Raw genomic sequence first — 20793 nt, 5'->3', positions numbered from 1 at the left:
GTAGGAGCAGCACTTTGCAGGAACTCTCGGGGACAGCTGGCCGAACTCTGGAAGTCCCTGGGGCCGAATCCCCTTCGGTGACCGCTGTAACTCTGAGATCTATGGTACCCGGAAAAGCGTGGGGATACAGGACGCAGGCATCAGCCAATGACGGAGCAGGACGAGGCATTTGTGGGCATGCGTGGCGCGTGGGGGTGGGATTTCCGGCCTCTTCGCGGCGAAAGATTTTGGCCTCAGGTTTGTTTACCCTCAGAGGTGGAGAGCCCACCTTTGGATCTTGGTGACAAAGTGATACCGAGCGAAGGAAGGCGCTGTCCTTTCGCACAGACTGGGACCCTCGAGTGCCCGACGCCGTCCGGGCAGCTCCGCGCTCGCTGGACCTACAGAGTCCCATGGCGGCGGCCTCGACTAGGAACCCGGCTGAGGTAAACGCGCGGCCCCCAGGCCCACCCGCCCCGCCCCTGATTCTCCAGACCCGAGCGCGGGGCGCCTGCTCGCGTGCCTGTCCCAGTGCCCGTTGTCCGGGCCCGGGAGGCGCTCGCAGGCGGGGTCCCCGCGTCTGAGCGCCGGCGTGACGGGGTGCGGGAACGAACGGGCTGCAGGGGAGGGGCCGGCTGGTCTGCAGGGGGCCTGCGCCACCAGCTGGGCACGGCAGGTCTCGGTTGTTTCAGCGAACGCAAGGTGCAGCGGCGCCCGTGAGGCCTGTCACCTGGCTGCCTGACCAGTCCATCCGTGCTGGCGGTGTGCCAGGCGGTGTAACCCAGGTGTAAATAGATAGGCGCAATGGCTGCGGAGAGGACAGATTGCAGGGGTGGGGGGCAGAGGGGGCAGGGAGCGCAGGAGGGGGTGCCCGCGCCAGTGTATATCATCGTTGCCGGGCCAGAACGGTCACCGTGGATGTCAGAGAAGCGGTTGAATTTTGGCCCCGGGTTCGAGAAGGGCCAAGGCAAATTTGGGGTGTTGCAGGAGACAGGAGAAAGGGAGGGGTCCCGGAATGCCTGGGGGCTTTGGTCCTTTGAAGTATAATCTGCCAGTTATGTGACGGGCAAAACTGAGTTTCTCTGAGAACGAAAGAGCACCGCAGTCTGGAACAGGCAAGCTGAGGCTCAACAGTAGGCCAGTCTGGAGGACACGAGAGAGGTAGGCTTTTTTAAAGGGAGAGGGGCTAAGTTGGGAAGGCTGTTAAAATCTACAAGTCCCTGAGAGTAAACTGGGAATTGAAAGTATAGTGGCTTCCCATTGGCTGAGCTGTGGGTGGGGTGGTCCCCAAAGCCTGCCTTTTCCCCTCTGGGCTAGTAGAGGAGGTAGTTTCCCAGTCCCCAAGTTCAAGTGTGTCGTCCTGTCGGGTCTGCACTGATCATGGCGGTAGTGCGTGAGAGCTCCCCCAGCTGCGTCCTCCCGACTCCCTTTTAGTGAGGTTTCCCGTTATTAACTTTCAGCGGTCCTAGCAGCGGAAGGGGTGGACGCTCCCATCAGCTGGACGGAAGATGGCAGTAGGTTGATTGTCCTTGGAGATCTCCCAAGTTGCTCGGACGTCGTTAAGTCTTAGATGTTCAGAGAGGCGTGAGTGACGTCATCCAGTGGGCAGCGGGACAGGAAAACCCGGGAAACCGGGGCAGGTTTCAGGATGGAAACTTTGAAAAGTGAGGGCAGTTGTGTGGCCCCGGCGGAGGTTTGGATCACATTGAGGAGGGGGTGCAGACTAGGGGGGCAATGCTATTAGTGGGTCGGAGGGCCTTAGTGAGGTGTGCTGAAGAGTGGTCCCCTGGCTCAGCGCCTGGTTGGGGCTGCTGGGCAGTGCGGGCACAGGCGAAGGAGAGAGAAAGATGTGGCAGATGGATGGGTGGGTAAGGCTTCCATGGCATGATGGGACAAGAGATGGCTGAGGACACCTAGAGTAATTGCGGCAAGGTGACAGGGAGTCTGGGGCTGCCCTTTATTCAGTGGTGTAGGGCTTCACCAGAACTTTGTGGTGCGCTTTTCTGGTGTCCGGGCCGTTTCACAGTCTTGCTGATGGATAAGGTGTGGGGCCAGTGTGGTCACTTGTGCGTCTCTGTGCCTGGCAGGGAGACCTTTAGGGCTGGGCTTTTCACAAAGGTTCAGTGCAGAGTGGAGGGTTGTGACTGTTGGAGGGACAGCATGGGCAGCACAGAAGTATTAGAGGGACTGGGAGTATCTGAAACGGCCACGTGGCTGTGGGTGTGTGTCCCTGAAGCCAGGATCCCCGGCAGGCGAGGGGGACTTCTCGGCCGCACTTGAGGCTTTCCCTCTGGTGGGATCCATGAGAGTGCTGGGGTTGTAGTGGAACCTGTTTGGATTTGTCACACATCCTTTGGGTGTCATGTGACAGGTACCAGTGTGAGTCAAGGGGCATCCTTTGTTGTGGGGCAGGAAGCTGTGGGGGCGCAACTGTGGGGTCTGAAGGTGTGAGGGAGATGCAGACTACAGGGTCATGTTCACTTGGAGAGGGAGTGTGAGTGTGAGCTTAGGGTCTCAGGGCCCTGGGATTGGAGACTGACTGGTCGAGGTGGGTCCATAATTGTCTGTGTTTGAGGGCACATTCGGGGAGACTCCACGGGAATTTCCAGGCAGAAAGGATGGCGCTTGGGGGGCCAACCCAGATTGGCCCCCGCAGATTGCATGTATGCACCCCCTGCCTGTTATTGCTGAGGACCGAGCACAGTGATTGGTGGGATGGTGAGGAGACGGTGGCATTAATGACACCAGGACCTGGTATTTATTCTGAGGTAGGAGCTGGGGTGGCTGGGGAGAATGGGGTGTATGTGTCAGGGTTTAGATTGTGGGTTCCCCGAGAGAGAATGTTCATGGTGCCATCTGTCCGTTTCATGACAGGGTGGTGTGACCTTTGAGGACATTGCCATCTACTTCTCCTGGAAGGAATGGAGACTTCTTGATGAGGCTCAGAGACGGCTGTACTATGATGTGATGCTGGAGAACTTTACACTTATATCCTCCCTGGGTAAGGCCCTCCCCCTCCCCAGTGACCTGGACTGGGCTCTGTATTCCCGCTTTAGCCCCCAACTGCCCATTCCCTAGGGGATGCTTTGTACCTCTTGGGTGTGGACTGTGGGCCCTGCTTGCTCCCCCAGCTTCCGTGGTGGTTGCATTTGTTGCTAAGGCTGGGTTGTTGGTGTGTCCTTTTCTCTCCCCTGCCGTTCCAGTGCTCTCTGTGCCGAACCTTCATAGTGTAAGATTCAAGGTCAGTAGTCATGCCTTGAGGATTATTGATTGCACCTTGCTTGCTCTCTCCCTTGCTGGGTCTGTTTGTTCAGATCACTGCCATTTCTGTGGCCTGGGTTTTGATCTCTTCCTCTCGAAGCCAGTACTTGTGCCTGCCTTTGCCAGAAATTGCACACATTGGCTTGGTCATACTTAAGTGGACTCTGGCCACTTCTCAAGACTATCCAGTGTGGTGCTTTTATAGTGTTTACATCTGTATTCCTACCTCCCCCTACTCCCTTCACCTTTGTTAAGGTACAACTGACAAATAAAATTATGTTATTGAAAGTGTATTATTACATTATAGTTTGATACACTTACACTTTATGAAGTTTTTACCAAGATGAAGGTAATCAACATAACAATTACTTGACATAATTACCTTTTCTTTGGTTAGTGATGAGAAAGCTTAATATCTACTCTCTCAGCAAATTGTAAGTGTACAGTACAGTATTCACAAGTGTAGTCAACATGCTGTCTCTTAGATCCTCACATTCATCTTATAAATGAAATTGTGTATCCATTCCCAGCATTTCCATTTTTCCCAGTCCTTAGCCTTTGGAATTCTAGTTTCTATCTTTATTAGTTTGAGTAAGAAATACCGTGCAGCACTTCTCTTTTGCTTTGTGGCTTATTTCACTTTGGGTACTGTCTTCCATTTCATCCATGTGGTGGCAAGTGTCCATTTTCCTTTCTTTTTTATCACCAATTATTACTACATATATGTGTACTAAATGTTTCTGACTGTATCTTCTCACACACACCTATTCATGTTTCCGTATATTGATTTTTCTGAATGATACTGTAGTGGATGTGTATGCACAGACACTGTGTGGATACTGATTTTCTTTTCTTTGGATACATATATAGAGATGGCAATGGTGGGCTATATGGTAGTTCTGTTTAAAGTTTTGGAGAGGTAGGGGCGCCTGGGTGGCGCAGTCGGTTAAGCGTCCGACTTCAGCCAGGTCACGATCTCGCGGTCCGTGAGTTCGAGCCCCGCGTCAGGCTCTGGGCTGATGGCTCAGAGCCTGGAGCCTGTTTCCGATTCTGTGTCTCCCTCTCTCTCTGCCCCTCCCCCGTTCATGCTCTGTCTCTCTCTGTCCCAAAAATAAATAAACGTTGAAAAAAAAAAAAAAAAATTTAAAGTTTTGGAGAGGCCTCCGTAATATTTTCCATAATGTCTTCCCTGATTCACACCCAGCAACAGTGTTCAAGGGTTCTATGTTGTGCACATCCTCACCAACGTGTTACCTCTTATCTTTTTGGTCATAGCCATTTTAACAAGTAGGAGGTGATATTTGTGATTTTTTATTTGCATTTACTGATGATCAGTGCCTTGATTGCCTGTTGGTTATGTGTATCTATCTTCACTTTCTTCTCTGTCTACGGTTCTGCTACAACTTTTCAATTAGATATAGTCCTGTGTGGTTTTTTTTTTCCTTTTGGAGTATATGCTTTTGAAGTTTTAGGGTTTGAGGTCTTAAGTTGAAGTTTTGAATCAATTTCAAGTTCATCTCCATGAGTGCTGTGAGATGTGGGTCAAGTTTCCTTGTTTGTTCTTTTGGATATTCAGATTTCAAAACAGCATTGAAGAGATTGTTCATTCCCTAGTGTATATTCTTGGGGAAATTTTCAAATACTAGTTGCTTGTATATATTTATTTCTGGTCTCTTTATTCCATTTATGTCAGTGTCCTATTTTTTTGATTATACAGCTTTGTAATGTTGTTTGAAACCAGAAATGGGCTGCCTTCAGTTTTGATTTTTGTTTTCAAGATTTCTTTGCTTCCTGTTTTAGGAGACCCAGTGGCAGGGGTGCCAGTGTCCTCTGTGGAGCAGGCAGTAGGAGTCCCTGCTGAGCAGGGACCTCAGTAGCACCCACCTGGTGGCTGACAGAGATTCCCCAGCCCCTGTTTTCTACCCATCCCCCCATGTCTCTGCTAATATTGTCTCCAGCCATCCTTTCTGTGTGCTTGTGTTCTCTTTTAAGCTTCACTGTGTATTAGTCAGTCTTGATTGGACTCTTGAGCCCTCTGAGGCTACTATGATTCATGAATAGCTGTTGAATTGATTTTTTTTGGTGAAGGCTGGAATCCCGTATTCTACCATCCTGCCAACGTCAGTCACATAGGATGCCTTTCTGAGTCTGTTGTGTGCTGAGTAGCTCTGGGACGGTCGTGGCCATCCAGCGTGACCAATTTTCTTCAGTATTTCTAGCCTCCCTGTGCCCTGTAGTTGCTCACCTGGAGCTTACAGGGAAGAGTCCATACATGGACTGTATCATACAATGGACCTGATCCAGACATGACCAGGTGGGCTCACCGGGGCCTTTTTCTGGTGAATGGCAGCTGGGGAAGGTGTGATATCAGGACGTTGTTCAGATCACACTAGGTACCTTTGTTCAACTAGAGTTTGGTGCCATGCCAATGGCCATACCTCGTTCCTGTCTTTCCTTCTTCACTGTTGACAGTTTGTGTACTTGTGGGTTCTATTCCTTTGGTAGTCCTGTGACTTCCAGCACAGGGGTAATTGCTGTTTCTCAGGCCTCCACATCTTACCCATTTCTCTCACTGCTCTTCCTGGGTAGTCCAACATTCACCTTCGCCCATTTGCCAGAAATGTTCATGTATCCTTAATGTGACCTTGAACAGCCACAGATTTCTTTTGATTGGATTTTTCAGCAGCCTCCTACTCAGCCAGGTGTCAGTAGCAGAAAAGAACCTTGCCAATGCTGTGGGCAGAGAAACAAGTTGTAGACCCTGGCTCTCTTCCTTCCATCAAACCCTGGTTTTCTGTCCTTCCAATGAGCTGTCCACAGTGCATTGACCTTAGGGGCCCAGTAACGCAGAGCAGGCACTCCTTCACCTGAATTCCAACTCCCGTGTCTGGAATAGCATCAACTCAACTCATGCCTACACGAGACAGGTGCATATGTGTGACGGGCTTACCCCTCACTGTAGTCACCACGTATTTCATGAGAGTTTCTTTGCGTTCAGGTTGCTGCTGTGGAGCAGAAGATGCGGAGGCACCCCTTGAACAGAGCGTTTCTGTAGGTGTGTCACAGGCCAGCACGCCCAAGGCAGCTCTGTCTTCCCGGAAGACCCACCCCTGTGAGATGTGCGGTCCGGTCTTGAGAGACATTTTCCGCTTGGCTGAGCACCAGGGAAAACTAAGCAGCCAGAAACTGTTGAGGTGTGGGGCATGCGCACAACGATTTTACTTCATCGTAAACTTTCAGCAGCAGCCGGAGCAGCACACGGGAGAGAAACCATTCAGAAGTAGTGTGGACACGGCCACTTTTGTGAAAGGATATGGACTCCATGATTCAGGAAAGCCCTTTACCTGTACAGAGGTTCAGAAGGACTTCCTGCCTGGCTTGGTGCGTCTGCAGCAGGACGCCATTCATACTGGAGAGAAGCCAAACACAATCAGCCAGTGCAGGGCAACTTTGCAGAGCAGTAAAGGTCATTACACTCGGGGAGAATGCAAGGAAGCTTTTGGTCCCAAATATACACATGTTCAGGATCAGGGTGTCCAACCTGGAAGTCCATGTTTTGTGTGCAGTGAATGTGGGAAAACATTCAGGCAAAAATCTTTATACACTATCCACCAGACATTCCATACTGCACAAGGACATCATGAGTTTGGCGAAGGTGAAAAATCCCTTAGACGAAGGTCAGCTCACAGTCTGTACGGAAAGACTCACACTGGGTCTAGGCAATACACGTGCAACAAATGTGGGAAATCCTTAAGCCACAAATCAGTACTTATTCATCCCCAGAGATGGCATAGTGGAGAAAGTAATCATGTTTGCAGTGGATGTGCAAAATCTTTTAGCCATCGCCAAATGTTGATTACACGTTCTGTTCAAACCTTAGAAAGGCCTTATAATTGTGGTGACTGTGCAAAACGTTTTACCTCTATCTCTGCTCTCAGTTATCATCAGAGATCTCACACAGGGGAAAGACCTTATGAGTGCAGTGAATGTGGGAAGTCTTTTATCTCCAGTACTGGCTTCCGTTCTCACCAGAGTGTTCACACTGGAGAAAAGCCTTATGAGTGCAGTGAATGTGGTAAATCATTTTTCTCTAGGTCTGACCTCCATTATCATCACAGAGTTCACACTGGGGAGAGGCCTTATGAGTGCAGTGAATGTGGCAAGTCCTTTCACCGAAGAAATAACCTCAATGTACACATAAAGGTTCACTCAAGTGAGAGGCCATACGAATGTAATGAATGTGGAAAATCTTTGAAGTGTAAGTCTTCATTCATTCAACACCAAAGAATTCACACAGGAGAAAGGCCTTATGAGTGCAGTGAATGTGGGAAATCTTTTACCACTAGTTTTGTCCTTCGTTCTCACCAGAGAGTTCACACCGGAGAAAGGCCTTATGAGTGCAGTGAATGTGGGAAATCCTTTACTGCTAGCTCTGTCCTCCATAATCACCAGAGGGTTCACACAGGAGAAAGGCCTTATGAATGCAGTGAATGTGGGAAAACTTTTACCACTAGTTCTGTCCTCCGTTACCACCAGAGAGTTCATACTGGAGAAAAGCCTTATGAATGCAGGGAATGTGGCAAGTCCTTTCCCCGAAGAACTAACCTGAATGTACACATAAAGGTTCACTCAGGTGAAAGGCCTTATGAGTGTAATGAATGTGGGAAATCTTTTAAGTGTAAGTCCAAACTCATTGAACACCAGAGAATTCACACAGGAGAAAAGCCTTATTTGTGTAGTAAATGTGGGAAATCTTTTAGTCGTAGCCACGCCCTCCAGTATCATCGACAAAGTCACCTTGGAATAAGGCCTTATGAGTGTAATGAGTGTGGGAAATCTTTTGCTTGTAGTTCTTCCCTCAGATCTCACCAAAGAGTTCACACTGGAGCAAGACCTTATGAGTGCAATGAATGTGGGAAATCTTTTACAGCTAGTTCTGTCCTTCGTGCTCACCAGAGAGTTCATACTGGAGAAAGACCGTATGAGTGCAGTGAATGTGGCAAGTCCTTTCTCCGAAGAAATAGCCTCAATGTACACATAAAGGTTCATTCGGGTGAAAGGCCTTATAAGTGTAATGAATGTGGGAAATCTTTTAAGTGGAAGGCAACATTCATTCAACACCAGAGAATTCACACAGGAGAAAGGCCTTATGAGTGCACTGTATGTGGGAAATCTTTTATCAGTCATCCTGCTCTTAGTTACCACCAAAGAGTTCACACTGGAGAAAGGCCTTAGGAGTGCTGTGAATGTGGGCAGTCTTTCAGCCAAAGCTCCAGTCTCACTCAACAACAGAAAGTATAGTAGATGAAGCCCTTCTGAGTGATCAATTATGAATTGTTTATGTTCACTAGAAGTTGTATTTCTCTTCCTATCCTCTATTCAGGATTAGCAGATGATGTCTTTGGGAGGTAATTTGAATCAGAATGGGTCATGAGTGTGGATGGAGCCCTCATGAATGGGTTTATTGTCTTCATACCAGTTCTAAGAGAGCTTGCTTCCTCTGTGTACCATGTGAGGACCCTTTTGAGAAGATCATCTATAAATCAGGAAGTTGCTCCTCACCAGACATGGAACCGGACCCTATAGGGAATGTTAGGTTGGCTATCCAGCCTCCAGAAAGAAGTTTCTGTTGTTTGCAAGTCACCTAGTTTGTGGTACTTTGTTAGAGCAGCCTGAGCTAAGACATGTGAAGAATGTGGGCAATCTTTTGGCGAAGGATACAGTTTCATAAAAATCAGAAATTACCCTGGGTAAGGCCTCATGAGTGAGGGGAATGACACAATTCCTTTTGCCAGTCCTCTGTCTTCATTGCACACTTAGAGTTCACACTGCCAAAGGGCATTAAGGTAGCAGAGCAGGTGGTATTTCCTTGAGTAGTGTAATCACAGTGGAGGAGTGCCTTTGTGAAGCAGCCACTTAGCTGGAACAAACCTTGTTCACTTGAATGTCCGCAGTGGAGTGACTTACCCTAAGTTCCAGCTATTTGGGAAAACTTGAGGAGCTGTGTTGTGCTTCTGATGTGTCCGGAGTCATTGCTAGATTGAAGTCACTGCCAGTTTCTATAACAAATGACTCCACTTTGATACCTGACAGGTCCCCCTAATGTGTATCAATCACCGCCTACATGCTTAAGCATGTTACCCCTGCGCATTGTCATTGGTGATGGACATTATGGGTAATTGGAACTTCACATTCCCTTCTAAGTTAGGACATGGATGTGATGCAGTGTTTATCCACAGTACCTGATCTGAGATTTGGATAGTGTCTTGCAGATAAAGAGTAAATGTCTTAGGATATTGTTGGTCTTGTGATGCTTGTGATAAATCTGTGCAGCATCCAAGTCCCAACACAGGTATTTGCTGCCACATTTTGCTCTGGTTTATGCATTAATAAATGCCTTTTTTGTTTAATTACTTTAGTCTTAGGTGTTGTATTCTAATGGGTTATTTGAAAGCAGAATTTGGCTCTTCCAGCAGTAAGGACTGAACAGATTTCATTGCATCCCAAGCTTGCTGTGTCCTGGAGAGGATAATTGCAAATAAATAATATGTACGTGTGCACTCTCCAGCTTGGGTGTGAATTTGCATTATGATCCACTACCTTTCTTATGGGCTGAATTGTGAATCCAAAATACCTATGTTGAAGTTTTGGCCCCCAGTATGTCAGAATGGGACTATAGTGAAACACAGGATGTTTAAAGATATAATGAAGTTGAAATGAGGTTATTAGGATGGACTTTTAGTATGACTGGTGTCCTTATAAGAATAGTAGCTGAGGATAGAGGACCAGAAGAATGACCATTTGAAGACAGGGAAATCCCCATCTCCAAGCCATCTCCATCTCTCTCCAAGGACAGAGGCCTGAGAAGAAACTAACCCTGCTGATTTATGTCCAGTTTCTAGATTCCAGATTTGTGGGCAAGTAAATTTCCGATGTCAAATCACCCATGTGGTACATTATTATGGCAGTTCTAGCTAATACAGTCCCCTGTGTTCTATATCTGGATTCTGTGTGGATGCCGGCAATTTTCCTGTGCTCAGAGGGCACCCTGAAGAGGAAGCATCTCCAGTGGTTATGAAACCATCTCCAGTGGTTGTGGAGACGACATGAATATTTTGCTTGTCCACAGCTGATACCACATACTGCCAGGCACTGTTGAGTGGAATATCTACCCCAAATGCTTCAAAGGAGCCATGTGGCCTGACGCACACTATTCGTGTGTTACACCACAGGGGCAAGGGAACTGTAATTGGTAATCTAGAAGATAGGGTAATGAGGGAATAGAGGAGACATCAGCCACTTAGTGGAGTGTATCTCTTACAAACATGTATCCACAGATGTTCTAGTGACTGGCTGGGCAGGATCGGTGTGCACAGAAATTCTTCACTATCAGACATATGTATCCTGTGCTACAGAGCTCATTGTATCTGAAGTCTCATATCCTCTCTGGTGTTTACATCTCAAGGCCATTGTGTGCAAGAGGAAAAGGATAGGGGACAAGGGTGGTTTCAAGTCCAGGGTGGTAGCTTTTTTGACACACCTAGCCAGCATTGTTGTTGGTACCAGCTGTGCCTGTGGCAGATGCTTGTTCTGAAACATTCACCTCCCAAGTAGTCTCCCAGGTACTCCCCAGCCTCCTTGGCTGTAAAAACTGGTCGTCCTGGCGTTGGTGGTGCAGGGACCGACTCCTCTTATGGGTGCCAAAGTCACGCTTCTGTCCCTGAGTCCGTAAATAAACCATTTCTCCTCAAGCTGGACTTCTCAACCTTTTCCCTTGCTTAAGGTTTGGAGGTCATTTTGCGTATACGTCCCTTCCAGGCAATACTACTATTTTCTTCTCTGGAAGTATACCACTATTTACTCATTCATCTGTTTGGACCATTTGGGTTACTTAGAGTTTTGGTGTTTGTAAACAAAGTGCTCTCTCAAAATTTTCATTACCGTTCTCTATGTGGATAGAGGTTTCCTTTCTCTTGTGGTGAGACTCAAAGCGCAATGCCCGTCACAGGTAGGTTAGTGCTAATATTTTTAAGAAACTGCCAAAATGTGATCTAAACTTCAGTTCTGCATTCCCACCAGCATGTACGAGAGTTCCAGTGCCTCCAGTCCCTGCCACTACTTGATAGTGCCAGTCTGTAATGTCAGCCCATTTCATAAGTGTGTAGTGCTGTTGCCATTGCATTTCCTAGGGGTGTTGATTTTGAGTATTTTTTCGTGTGTTTATTTACCACCTGTCTATCTCCTTTGGTACAATTTCTGTTCATATCGTTTGCCCATTATCTTTCCGATGAGTTATGGCTATTTCCATTTTCATTTACAAATAAGAAACGCATACAACAATGGTTTGTATTCAAATTTTCCTCATTCTTAAATGGTGTGACATTTTGCTGTATGGAGTCATAGTAACAGTGTTAGGCTATTTCTTCACTATTTTCACTCAGCTGCTTTTGTGTCCTGCACACGTGACGGCCCAGAACACCATACATGTGTAAGTTTAGTGTGCATTCTTACCATTATGTCTTCACTTTCTTACATCCAGGCATTCAGAAATACAAAACTGCAGCCCTGCTTTGTAGTGCTTGCCAATTTCCCAAGTGTAAATTCTCCCATCATGAGAGCGGGATATGCTGGGAGAAGGCGCTGAAAAATTCCACTTGGGTGTTTGGTGGAAGACTAAACTTTGGCGTGTGCAGGAGACTTTACAATCCCAGGCGGACAGGAGCTGGGGTGGGGGTGGAGGTGGGGGTGCTGTGAGCCAGCTGCAGGTCTGCACAAGCCTCAGGAGAAGATGTTAATCCTGATTGGCCAGAGGGGAGGGACCTCCCTAAACACCCTGATGGGTGAGTGAAAATATGGCTGGCCTCACCTTAGTGGTGACCAGGTTGTCGGGCAAACCCGCTGGGTTCAGATTGCTTCCTCGGATCCCACCCAGTACCTTGGAAGGATTTCTCACCCTCTAGTGATCACCTCCATGTGATGTAACTCTTTCTTTCTGTAATAGTTGAGTGCATTCCCCAAAGATGAATGCCTTTGGTGCATCTCACCCTGAATCTAGGTTGCCTTACCAGCCCTCCCACTCAGGGGAAGACTGCTGGCCGGGGCACTGCGGCCATTTCTGGCTTCCCCCTCTCCAGGGAGGACTGGGAGCCAGTGGGCCAGGCAGAGGAGGGCGACACTCCCAGAAGGAGAGGTCAGCGGCCTTAGTGTAGGAACCCGCTGAGACCTTTTTTCCTTGGACCCACGCGTGATGGTGGTGTCATCTCAGAGCATCAGCCAGGAAGGGGCCTGCAGGGAGAAAAAGGTGCTGGGTCGCAGGTCAGGAGTGGCACAGGGACAGGGGAGGAAAATGGCACCCCCCGGAGGTGACTTTGGAAGGACCTGCTGGGTTGAGTCCCCGTATGTCCTGTGGAGTTCAAGGTCCCACTGTCGATCCTTAATGCAATGCATTGCCCTGAGCCCTGGCCATTCTTGACCCGGGAGGCGCCTGAGGGACACAGCCCAGTCCACAGGTGAGTTCTTGATTCCTTTCCATGTGTACAATTGTGACCACTCTGGCAGCTCCTCAGGGCGACAGGGTGTGACATCTGGGCTAAACTCATTGGATTAGGTTGTCCAAGATTATGTTAAGGGAAAACACCTCAGGCGCAGGTTGGTCAACAAATTATGAGTTTGTTGTACTGTGGGGTACAGGGATGTAAGAGCATCAAGCCTGGGGGTCCCAAGTGGACTAGGTTTGGCTGCTCAGCGTTGACAAAATCCCAAGGCAGAGAAACGAGTGGGGGTGAAACAGGAAAGGAATCTCTTTCAGGGAGGCTAACATAGGGAACACAGTGGACTAAACTCTCAAAGACTGATTCCAAAGTGGTGAAAACACTTCTAGGTTTATATAAGAAAAATGTCAGCAAAGGTGGGTGTGTACATGCAGGGAGGCAGTGAGTCAAGTAGATCATTGTCATGGAGTCACTCATGAGTGGGGTCTTGCTGTTCAGGGCACTCTTTATTGCTTGAAGGGGTCGTTTTGGTTCTCATCTGGGAATGCTTGCCATCAAGGTCTTCCTTAGCCAAGAGACAAGCTCAAAGAACCCAATGAGAAAGTTTGGGGTCAAAACGGGGGCAGCTGAGTTCCTCTTTCAGTACTAATAAAACAGGATGTATGGGAAATCTACCTTGGGCCCTCCAGCCAACCTAGTAATTGTGAAAATTTAACAAACACCTTTAGCCCACATGATTGATTAAGCTTTTTCTGTGTATCCAAAGATCCGGCGTTGTCTCATGGAAAGAATTTAGCACTTCTGCATGTCACAAAACAAACCTGACCCCTAGCATTAAGTCATCAGACCCCCTTGACAACCTTCCAGCACTGTGAAAACATCTATAGCTGTGACTATTGAGTCTGCATGCAGTCAAGAAACTTATGGACCACTGTACTCCCTTTACGATTAACGTCTCTAAACTCCATTAAAAACCCCTGGGCGGGGCGCCTGGGTGGCGCAGTCGGTTAAGCGTCCGACTTCAGCCAGGTCACGATCTCGCGGTCCGTGAGTTCGAGCCCCGCGTCGGGCTCTGGGCTGATGGCTCGGAGCCTGGAGCCTGTTTCCGATTCTGTGTCTCCCTCTCTCTCTGCCCCTCCCCCGTTCATGCTCTGTCTCTCTCTGTCCCAAAAATAAATAAACGTTGAAAAAAAAAAATTAAAAAAAAAAAAACAACCCTGGGCTACACACAGACCTTGGATTTGGCCTTTGTACAACAGCCCCACCTTCCTTAGGTGATCACCCTCTTGAATAAAGCTCATATTCCTTTCCATGGAACACTTGTCTCTTGCATATTGGCTTTTGGAGCAATGGGCAGCTGAACTTTGTCTTTGGTAATGTACAAACAGGAATTAACAGACACATAGACACATGATGGGGTTTTGGAGTGATGGGGGTCCAGAGGTGATGGCCAAGAAATAATTCTTGAGATGACTTTGATGCAAAAATTGATTTTATTATAGCATGGGGACAGGACCCAGGGGCAGAAAGAGCTGTACTGGGATTGTGAAGAGAGTTAACTGGTTATATACAGGGACCTGGGGGAGATAAAGTCCTGAGGATGTTTCTGATAGGATCTTCATCTGCTAAAGAAGACTCACAGATTGCTGGACGCCCAGCTATTGTCAAGCTGAGGTGGTTTTTCCCTTCAGCACATTAACATTAAGAGGATAGGGAGTTCCTGGAGAAATGTTATGATCTGTGTTTGACTCAAGTATTTGACAATGGACTGTTGGTTAAAGGAAATTTAATTTTATCTGCCATTTCCTTCTTGCCATTGTTCCCCACATCACTGTGGAGGGAAGGGTGAATTTGGAGCTAGAGATTTCTAGAGATTAGGCTATTGAGAAGGTTGCCTTTTTCTTGTAATTTGCTAAGATATTTGTAAACTGATGGAGACTCGTATCTTGCATGACTGTGATATCTATCAGTTAACCATTTGTTTTTCCCTTTCCTTTGTTCTTGGACAGCCAGGAGTGCTTGAGGAATGTCACACATAACCCACTGGGGGGAGGGGGAGGTTTGCTGTTAGCCTGTACTTTGCCCTCAGCTTGCCCCACCCTCCCTCATCATATCCCCTGAACAGTTTTGATCCTGAAGTCATTAAGGTTGTTAAAAGTGGAAGGTCTCATCTTCTGTAGCTTCTTCCTGCCGAGTAGGGGTGTAGAGATGTCCCTACCTATGGGTCAATATTGATCAGGTGGGAAATGTATGGGGGAGTTGCAAATGGTGGAGGCAACTGGATCCAACGTGGACAACAGGTGTGAACCTCCTTGAGGAGAAAAGATCATCTGTTGTTTTGAAGTTATTGCAGGGGTGGACTCTGGGCACCAGAGTAGTTGACAAAAATCCTCTAGTCCAGGAGGTTAACCAATCACTAAAGGAAAGAGAGGGATTGTTTAAAGCACCAGTTTGAGTATTCATGTCAGTTAGAAATCCAGAAAGATTTTTGTGGTAATCTGGAATGCACATACAGCATTGTTTGTGTGAGATCACGAGTTCCACTTTAAGTAGCAGCTAAAACATTTAATCCCATTTTATTTTGTAGAACTGTTTTATGAATTTGGGCTATTTTAGCATTGAATAATATGTTATTTTAAGAGTCATTTAAGAACTTAACTGTGTGGGGTGCCTGGGTGGCTCAGTCGGTTAGGTGTCCGACTTCAGCTCAGGTCATGATCTTATACTCCGTGAGTTCAAGCCCCACGTCGGGCTCTGTGCTGACAGCTCGGGGCCTGCTTCAGATTCTGTGACTCCTTCTCTCTCTGCCCCTCCGCCTCTCCCTCTGTCTCTCTTTCAAAAATAAATAAACATCAAAAAAAATTTTTTTAAATACCTTAACTGTGTAACAGGTGGTGTTTAGCCAACAGGTGCTTTCCTGTTTAGTAAGCAATCAGGTAATTTTAAAAAGACATTTTTATAACAAAAATAAAGGTTAATGGATAGAGAAAATTACAAACCCAGTGTCTACCAGTGCTGCCAGTGAGATTTTTAGATGTCAGGCTTGACGCATCCTCAGATGGAGTGGAAACAGGCAGCAGGAATCAGATTGGTCTTTCTGGTTTGTAACTCAAATGTCTGTGGTGATACTTTTGAATGGCCCATTGTAAGAAGGAATTGTTAGTATAAATTGGGGAAAGGATAATGAAAAAGAAAGGTACAACCACCATAAGAGAAGTTTGAGGCTCACAGGAATGAGAAGGCACATTAGTTTGCTCATTGATTAAAGGGGGTACAGGTTTTATTTGAGATATAGGAGCCTATGAAGAGTGTCCCTCTAATTTACTGCAGTGGGAGTACTCAATATGACCCCATAGGGGCCCTTCCATTCTGGAGTTAGATCTGCTGCTGTATTAGACTTTCAATCTTTTTAATAAACCAGGTCTTTGGGTGTAAATGGTATGAGTTTCTATTAGCTGTCAGATTAGGTTTAGGGAGGATATGGTTTGCATATTCACTTAGAGATTTATGAATTAACCCGGCCTCAAGTGAATAATTTAATGAAGTACTATAGTCCTTATCTATTGATAGGCTTACAGTGATAAAAGTCTTTACATACAATTGTTGGGGGAATCCATCCCACTTTCCAGTTGTTTAAGTAATCATATGCCCATGGGGTCTTATTATTACCCCCACAGAACAAGAAGCAAAAAATTGTCCACACCTGTGCCATTGTGACAATTTTTCTGAAGTTTACCTCAAGTTGTCTAGTTTAGGCAAATAACATTTAAAGACAATGAAAACTAAAGTTTAACATCCATAAAGGTGCATTATTGAAACATAGTTTTTCTAAGAACCCTCATTTCCAGGGATAGCCAAATCAAGATTAATTCATTTGTAGACCAAACCAAGTTTCAACAAACTTGGCCTAATTATTTACATAAGCTCAGCAAGAACAGCAATTTATCATGTAGATCTTTTAAAGTTTGCTTTGCTGGAAACTTTTGTAAGGAATCTCCAGATTGAACTTTTGGTAGGCTCTCAAGACCAGAAGCCAAGACAAGTACTTGCCATCAGACAGTCCTGCAATACCTGTAGAATTATGCAAATTCCTCCTCACACAGTCCCCAAGATATCCTGAGGTTCCTGCACCTGCCAGGAAGTGACATTCTTTACTCACCTGGTAAGGCTGCTGGGAACTCTGTAAGCAAGGTATCAGGCTAACATTTCCAAGGGGGTTTATGCCTCCATGTTTCTTAAAGTGAACCTGTTATGCCCAGAATTCATGATCCCCAAAGACAACCAGGGAGCTGAGTCCAATGCAAAAGCAAAGAGCCTTTATTCGAGCTAGCTCGAGTTCAATCCCCTACCTGCACTGACGCAGTGGTGAGATGCCGGAGAGAGAGTGCGAGTTTCAAAAGCATAAAGGTTTTATAGGGATCTAGAGGTGGTTGGTGGGGTAATGGTCGTGGCCTTAGCCAATTGGCTGGGGAAGGGTCAGAGTCCCGTTGCACAGGTCACCAGACGTGGTTTGAACGGGAAGTTTGAATGGGTGAGAGGGAAGTTACTCAAGGGGAGGAGGCGTGGTCTGAGGTTTGAGCAGGAATTTCTTTCTGCGGTTTTCCTGGAAAGGGGGCCATGTTGGGGACATAGTCACTCAAGATGGAGGACACAGAACAAGATGGAGGACGCAGAACAAGATGGAGGACACAGAACAAGATGGAGGACACAGAACAAAATGGAGTCAGCCGGCCTAGGTCTGCTCTTTCAAACCTTAGTTCCTTAGAGCTGTGTGGTCATATCTGAGTCTATGCATGTCTCTCAAATATGACATTCCAGTCAAAGCCTTGGTAAAATAACCAGTATTTCCAATGGCATCCTGTTACAAGGTGAACATATTCTTATTGAACTTACGCAAGTAAGTATGATTGCCATGGAGAAAGAACACTCACTGAGTTTGTGAATTTCAGAGGGTTTAGGTAGAGAGAAAAGTTCAATACTATAGTTTGTTGACAAATGAATACTTTATCACATTCCTGTATATCATAGATATCTTAAGAGAAAGTTTCCTTAATCTGGGTGAGCAAATATTAGAGATCCAACAATATTTCCAACAAGAATCACAAAACTATAATCTTCCTCTCAGTTCATTTAGTCCCATGTTCCTAATTCTTGTTCAGTTTGAATGCAGCTTTTTCATTTTGGAAATTCTTACCCATTTTAGTTTTAGGATTTTTAAAGATGTCAAATACCTGTGTTTGTCCTAAAAGTCCTTTTTATGAATCTTCTTGAAGATGAAATATGTTTTGAGAATGAGAACAATTATGAATGACACAATCTCAGAAATGGACATTGCTAAAGATCTTATGAGAGTTCCTTATATGCAATTGACAGGGAAATTCAGTGATTTCTGTGACACATAACATTTTATGATCAGAATATCAGGTGATTACCTTATTACCGAAACATATTAAAATTTTAGGAGTTGCATATGTATTTGAGCATTTATAGCATTTACTTATGCAATACAACCTAAGGTTTACCATTATTTGGGAGAGCTTTTCCAAGTAACTTAACATACCAAATAAGTCTGAATGGTCAAAAGGACTTCATTTACAATTTAAATCCTGGGAAGTTTGTTAAAACCTTACAAAGTTATAAAACATATCCTAAATAGGATTACAGATCATTACGAATCTTATTTGTTTAACCAAGGTGGCAATAAGAGATTCCAAAGGCAAATATGTAGGGTTATATAGTTGTTAGCAAAACTTTGCTGGTTTAACATTGACAAGTTTTAACTTTAAGTAATCAAAGACCTGATAAAGACAAAACATAAAGCTTTGGTTTTCCTGGCGGACAAGAGAGCAAAAGCTATTGTTTACATTATTCTTAACAGCAGATCAACAGTCCAAGAAAACTTTGTCTTTTGAACCGAGAAAAAAGCAGAATTTTAATCTAATACCAGTGTACTTTTAAAATCCATCCATTTCATCCTTAGTCCATTCTGACCACCATAAAATTCCTTTCCAAAGATTTCCCTTTACAGACCTACAACTTTCCTTCGCCTTCAGATTTTGTCCCAGGCCATTTCTCTGCAAACAACCAATCTCATTTAGGACAAAATTACTTTCTTTTACCTTCAACAAAACTGTATTTCCATTTTACATACAGAGTTGCTTTTCTTATATCTGTTAGTCTTAACTACATTCTGCAGAATTTTAACTCAGAAACCTTAGTCTCCAGTGAAGACAGTAACCAACTGTAACCTGTTACACCAGAATTCTTTAGATGACAAATTTATAAACCAGTTAAGCACAAAGCATGTTTACCAACAGATCCAATAGCCTTAGTTTTTCTGCAGTAAGTCGAAGCACAAACCTATGTTTAGTAATCAATGCTTTAGTATTTTATCTCATTAGATATCCAATGATTTCAATCGCATTTAATGTGTGTGAGAGAAACTTTAAAGTTTCAGATTACCAAAGGCTTTGAAAGCTATCTTAACAATTACCCATGAAAACTTTGGGGCAGACAAAATTAACCAATATTTTAAGTCATATTTTGCTAACAAATTCGAACAGAGATAATATGAGTTTACTTGACCTTCAGCAAGCCTAGGTAGATGAGTTCCATATTTAATGCTGATAACTATAAATACAGGTCTATCTTAATTAAACCAAAGAATTTAAATTAGTTTACCAAATATGTTTCACTTGGGTCCAGTTAAGACAAATTTTTCCCCATTGTCCATTTTTTAACCTGGAACACTGGTGGGAAAATCTGAAGTGGGCATTCCATGGGTGGGGGTTGCTCTTCTTCTCTGACTTTGAGGGTGGGAGGAGGAGTTGATGGTGCCTGAGGCACTGAGGATGGTATAGGAACCAGTTCTGCAGGCCGCACCCAAGATGGTGCAGAAAGAGGAAGAGGGGGAGGGGAAGGAAGAAGCAAGTTGCCAGCAGAAGGTAGACAAAGGGAATTCCCAGTCCTGAACCTTGTCACCTTGGACAGAGCAACAGATGCCATTTCTTTCTATCTGTCTCTCTCTCGCCCTCTCTCTCCCCTGCCCCCCATTAACTATTGGAATTAGGCAGTCCACATCAGGCCGGAGAAGACAGAGAATTTCCCTGAAACAAATGGAGTTTCAGCAGCTGCTTGGGAATATTCCTTAAAGTCCCTGTCGCAAGGTAGACTAACCACAGTTAGTTTCAATTATAGCCATTAACCTGGGAAATGATTGAGGGAGAGGCCTTCACATCTATTACGAGGAGGAACAGAGAGAGTCAGTGACCCTTTCATTAAGGATGGCCTGTGTTTCCTCCAGCAACTGAGTTCTAGCAGGAGGAGGCCTGTTTAGACATCCAATTTGTCAGGAGGGAGTTTAGTAGCCAAACACATTTGGTAAAACACATTCTGCAAGAGGCCTTTTGGTCTGGGTCCTGATTTAGAGCCATGAAGACCTGGACCTAGGGTACCTCTGTCGATTTTCCCTATTGCCTGCAGAAGAGATCTGTTAGATTCGACTAAGGCCTTGCAGTGTTGCAGGACATCAGTCCTTTCCTAAATCTTGCAATCCAAATTGTTTTCAATGAATTAAAAAGGCATCCCAAGGGAGAGTCCTTAGGGATGGAAGAGAAGCTCCCAGGCTCCTAGAAAGAGAAAAGTAGAGAAGGTCCATTACCACGAAGATCCCCCCTGACGCCCAGGTGGTGTTTCATGCACCGTATATGTCAGAGGTTCCTGGTGTCAAAACGAACTGAGACATCCCTCAAATGAAGTCACTATGATGACCAACCAGCCAAACAAGACCGCTGAAAAAGGGATGGTAGCATTCCCCACCCCCCCCGCCCACCCCCCCACCCCCCCCACCCCCCCCCCCCCCGCTTCCCCATTGCACCCTGGCTACAAATGGGTGCCGGTATATGGACCAAGTTTGCCTTGCTGAGAAGGCCAAGAAACCACTGTTTGTTTGTTTTTTAATTTTTTAATGGTTATATTTTTGAGACAGAGAGAGACCGAGCATGAGCAGGTGAGGGGAGAGAGAGAGAGGGAGATACAGAATCAGAAGCAGGCTCTAGGCTCT

At 45.8% G+C, this 20793-nt stretch overlaps 1 protein-coding gene across 1 annotated transcript; it reads left to right on the top strand.

The window, feature by feature from the left end:
- The first annotated feature begins 1910 nt into the window (after positions 1-1910).
- Positions 1911-11584, top strand: LOC112851235 (uncharacterized). The gene is made up of 3 exons (XM_086688444.1): positions 1911-2747; positions 2854-2980; positions 6239-11584. Exons 1-3 carry the CDS (start codon positions 2598-2600, stop codon positions 8473-8475), a joined length of 2514 nt encoding a protein of 837 aa, XP_086544570.1. The 5' UTR covers positions 1911-2597; the 3' UTR covers positions 8476-11584.
- Positions 11585-20793: the final 9209 nt, after the last annotated feature.

The sequence above is a fragment of the Puma concolor genome, chromosome E2 (genome assembly GCF_028749965.1).
Source record: "Puma concolor isolate L17-30 chromosome E2, mPumCon1.1.hap2, whole genome shotgun sequence".
Taxonomy (NCBI): Eukaryota; Metazoa; Chordata; class Mammalia; order Carnivora; family Felidae; genus Puma; species Puma concolor.
The sequence above is the reverse complement of the archived record's forward strand: the minus strand, read 5'-3'. Positions and strand labels throughout refer to the sequence as shown.

Bases quoted from the DNA above. Each gene is read 5' to 3' on its own strand.
- LOC112851235 (XM_086688444.1), top strand. From the start codon at position 2,598: ATGGCGCTTGGGGGGCCAACCCAGATTGGCCCCCGCAGATTGCATGTA. The intron at 2,748-2,853 runs GTAGGAGCTGGG...GTTTCATGACAG, and splicing joins GACCTGGTATTTATTCTGAG to GGTGGTGTGACCTTTGAGGA. The intron at 2,981-6,238 runs GTAAGGCCCTCC...CTTTGCGTTCAG, and splicing joins TACACTTATATCCTCCCTGG to GTTGCTGCTGTGGAGCAGAA.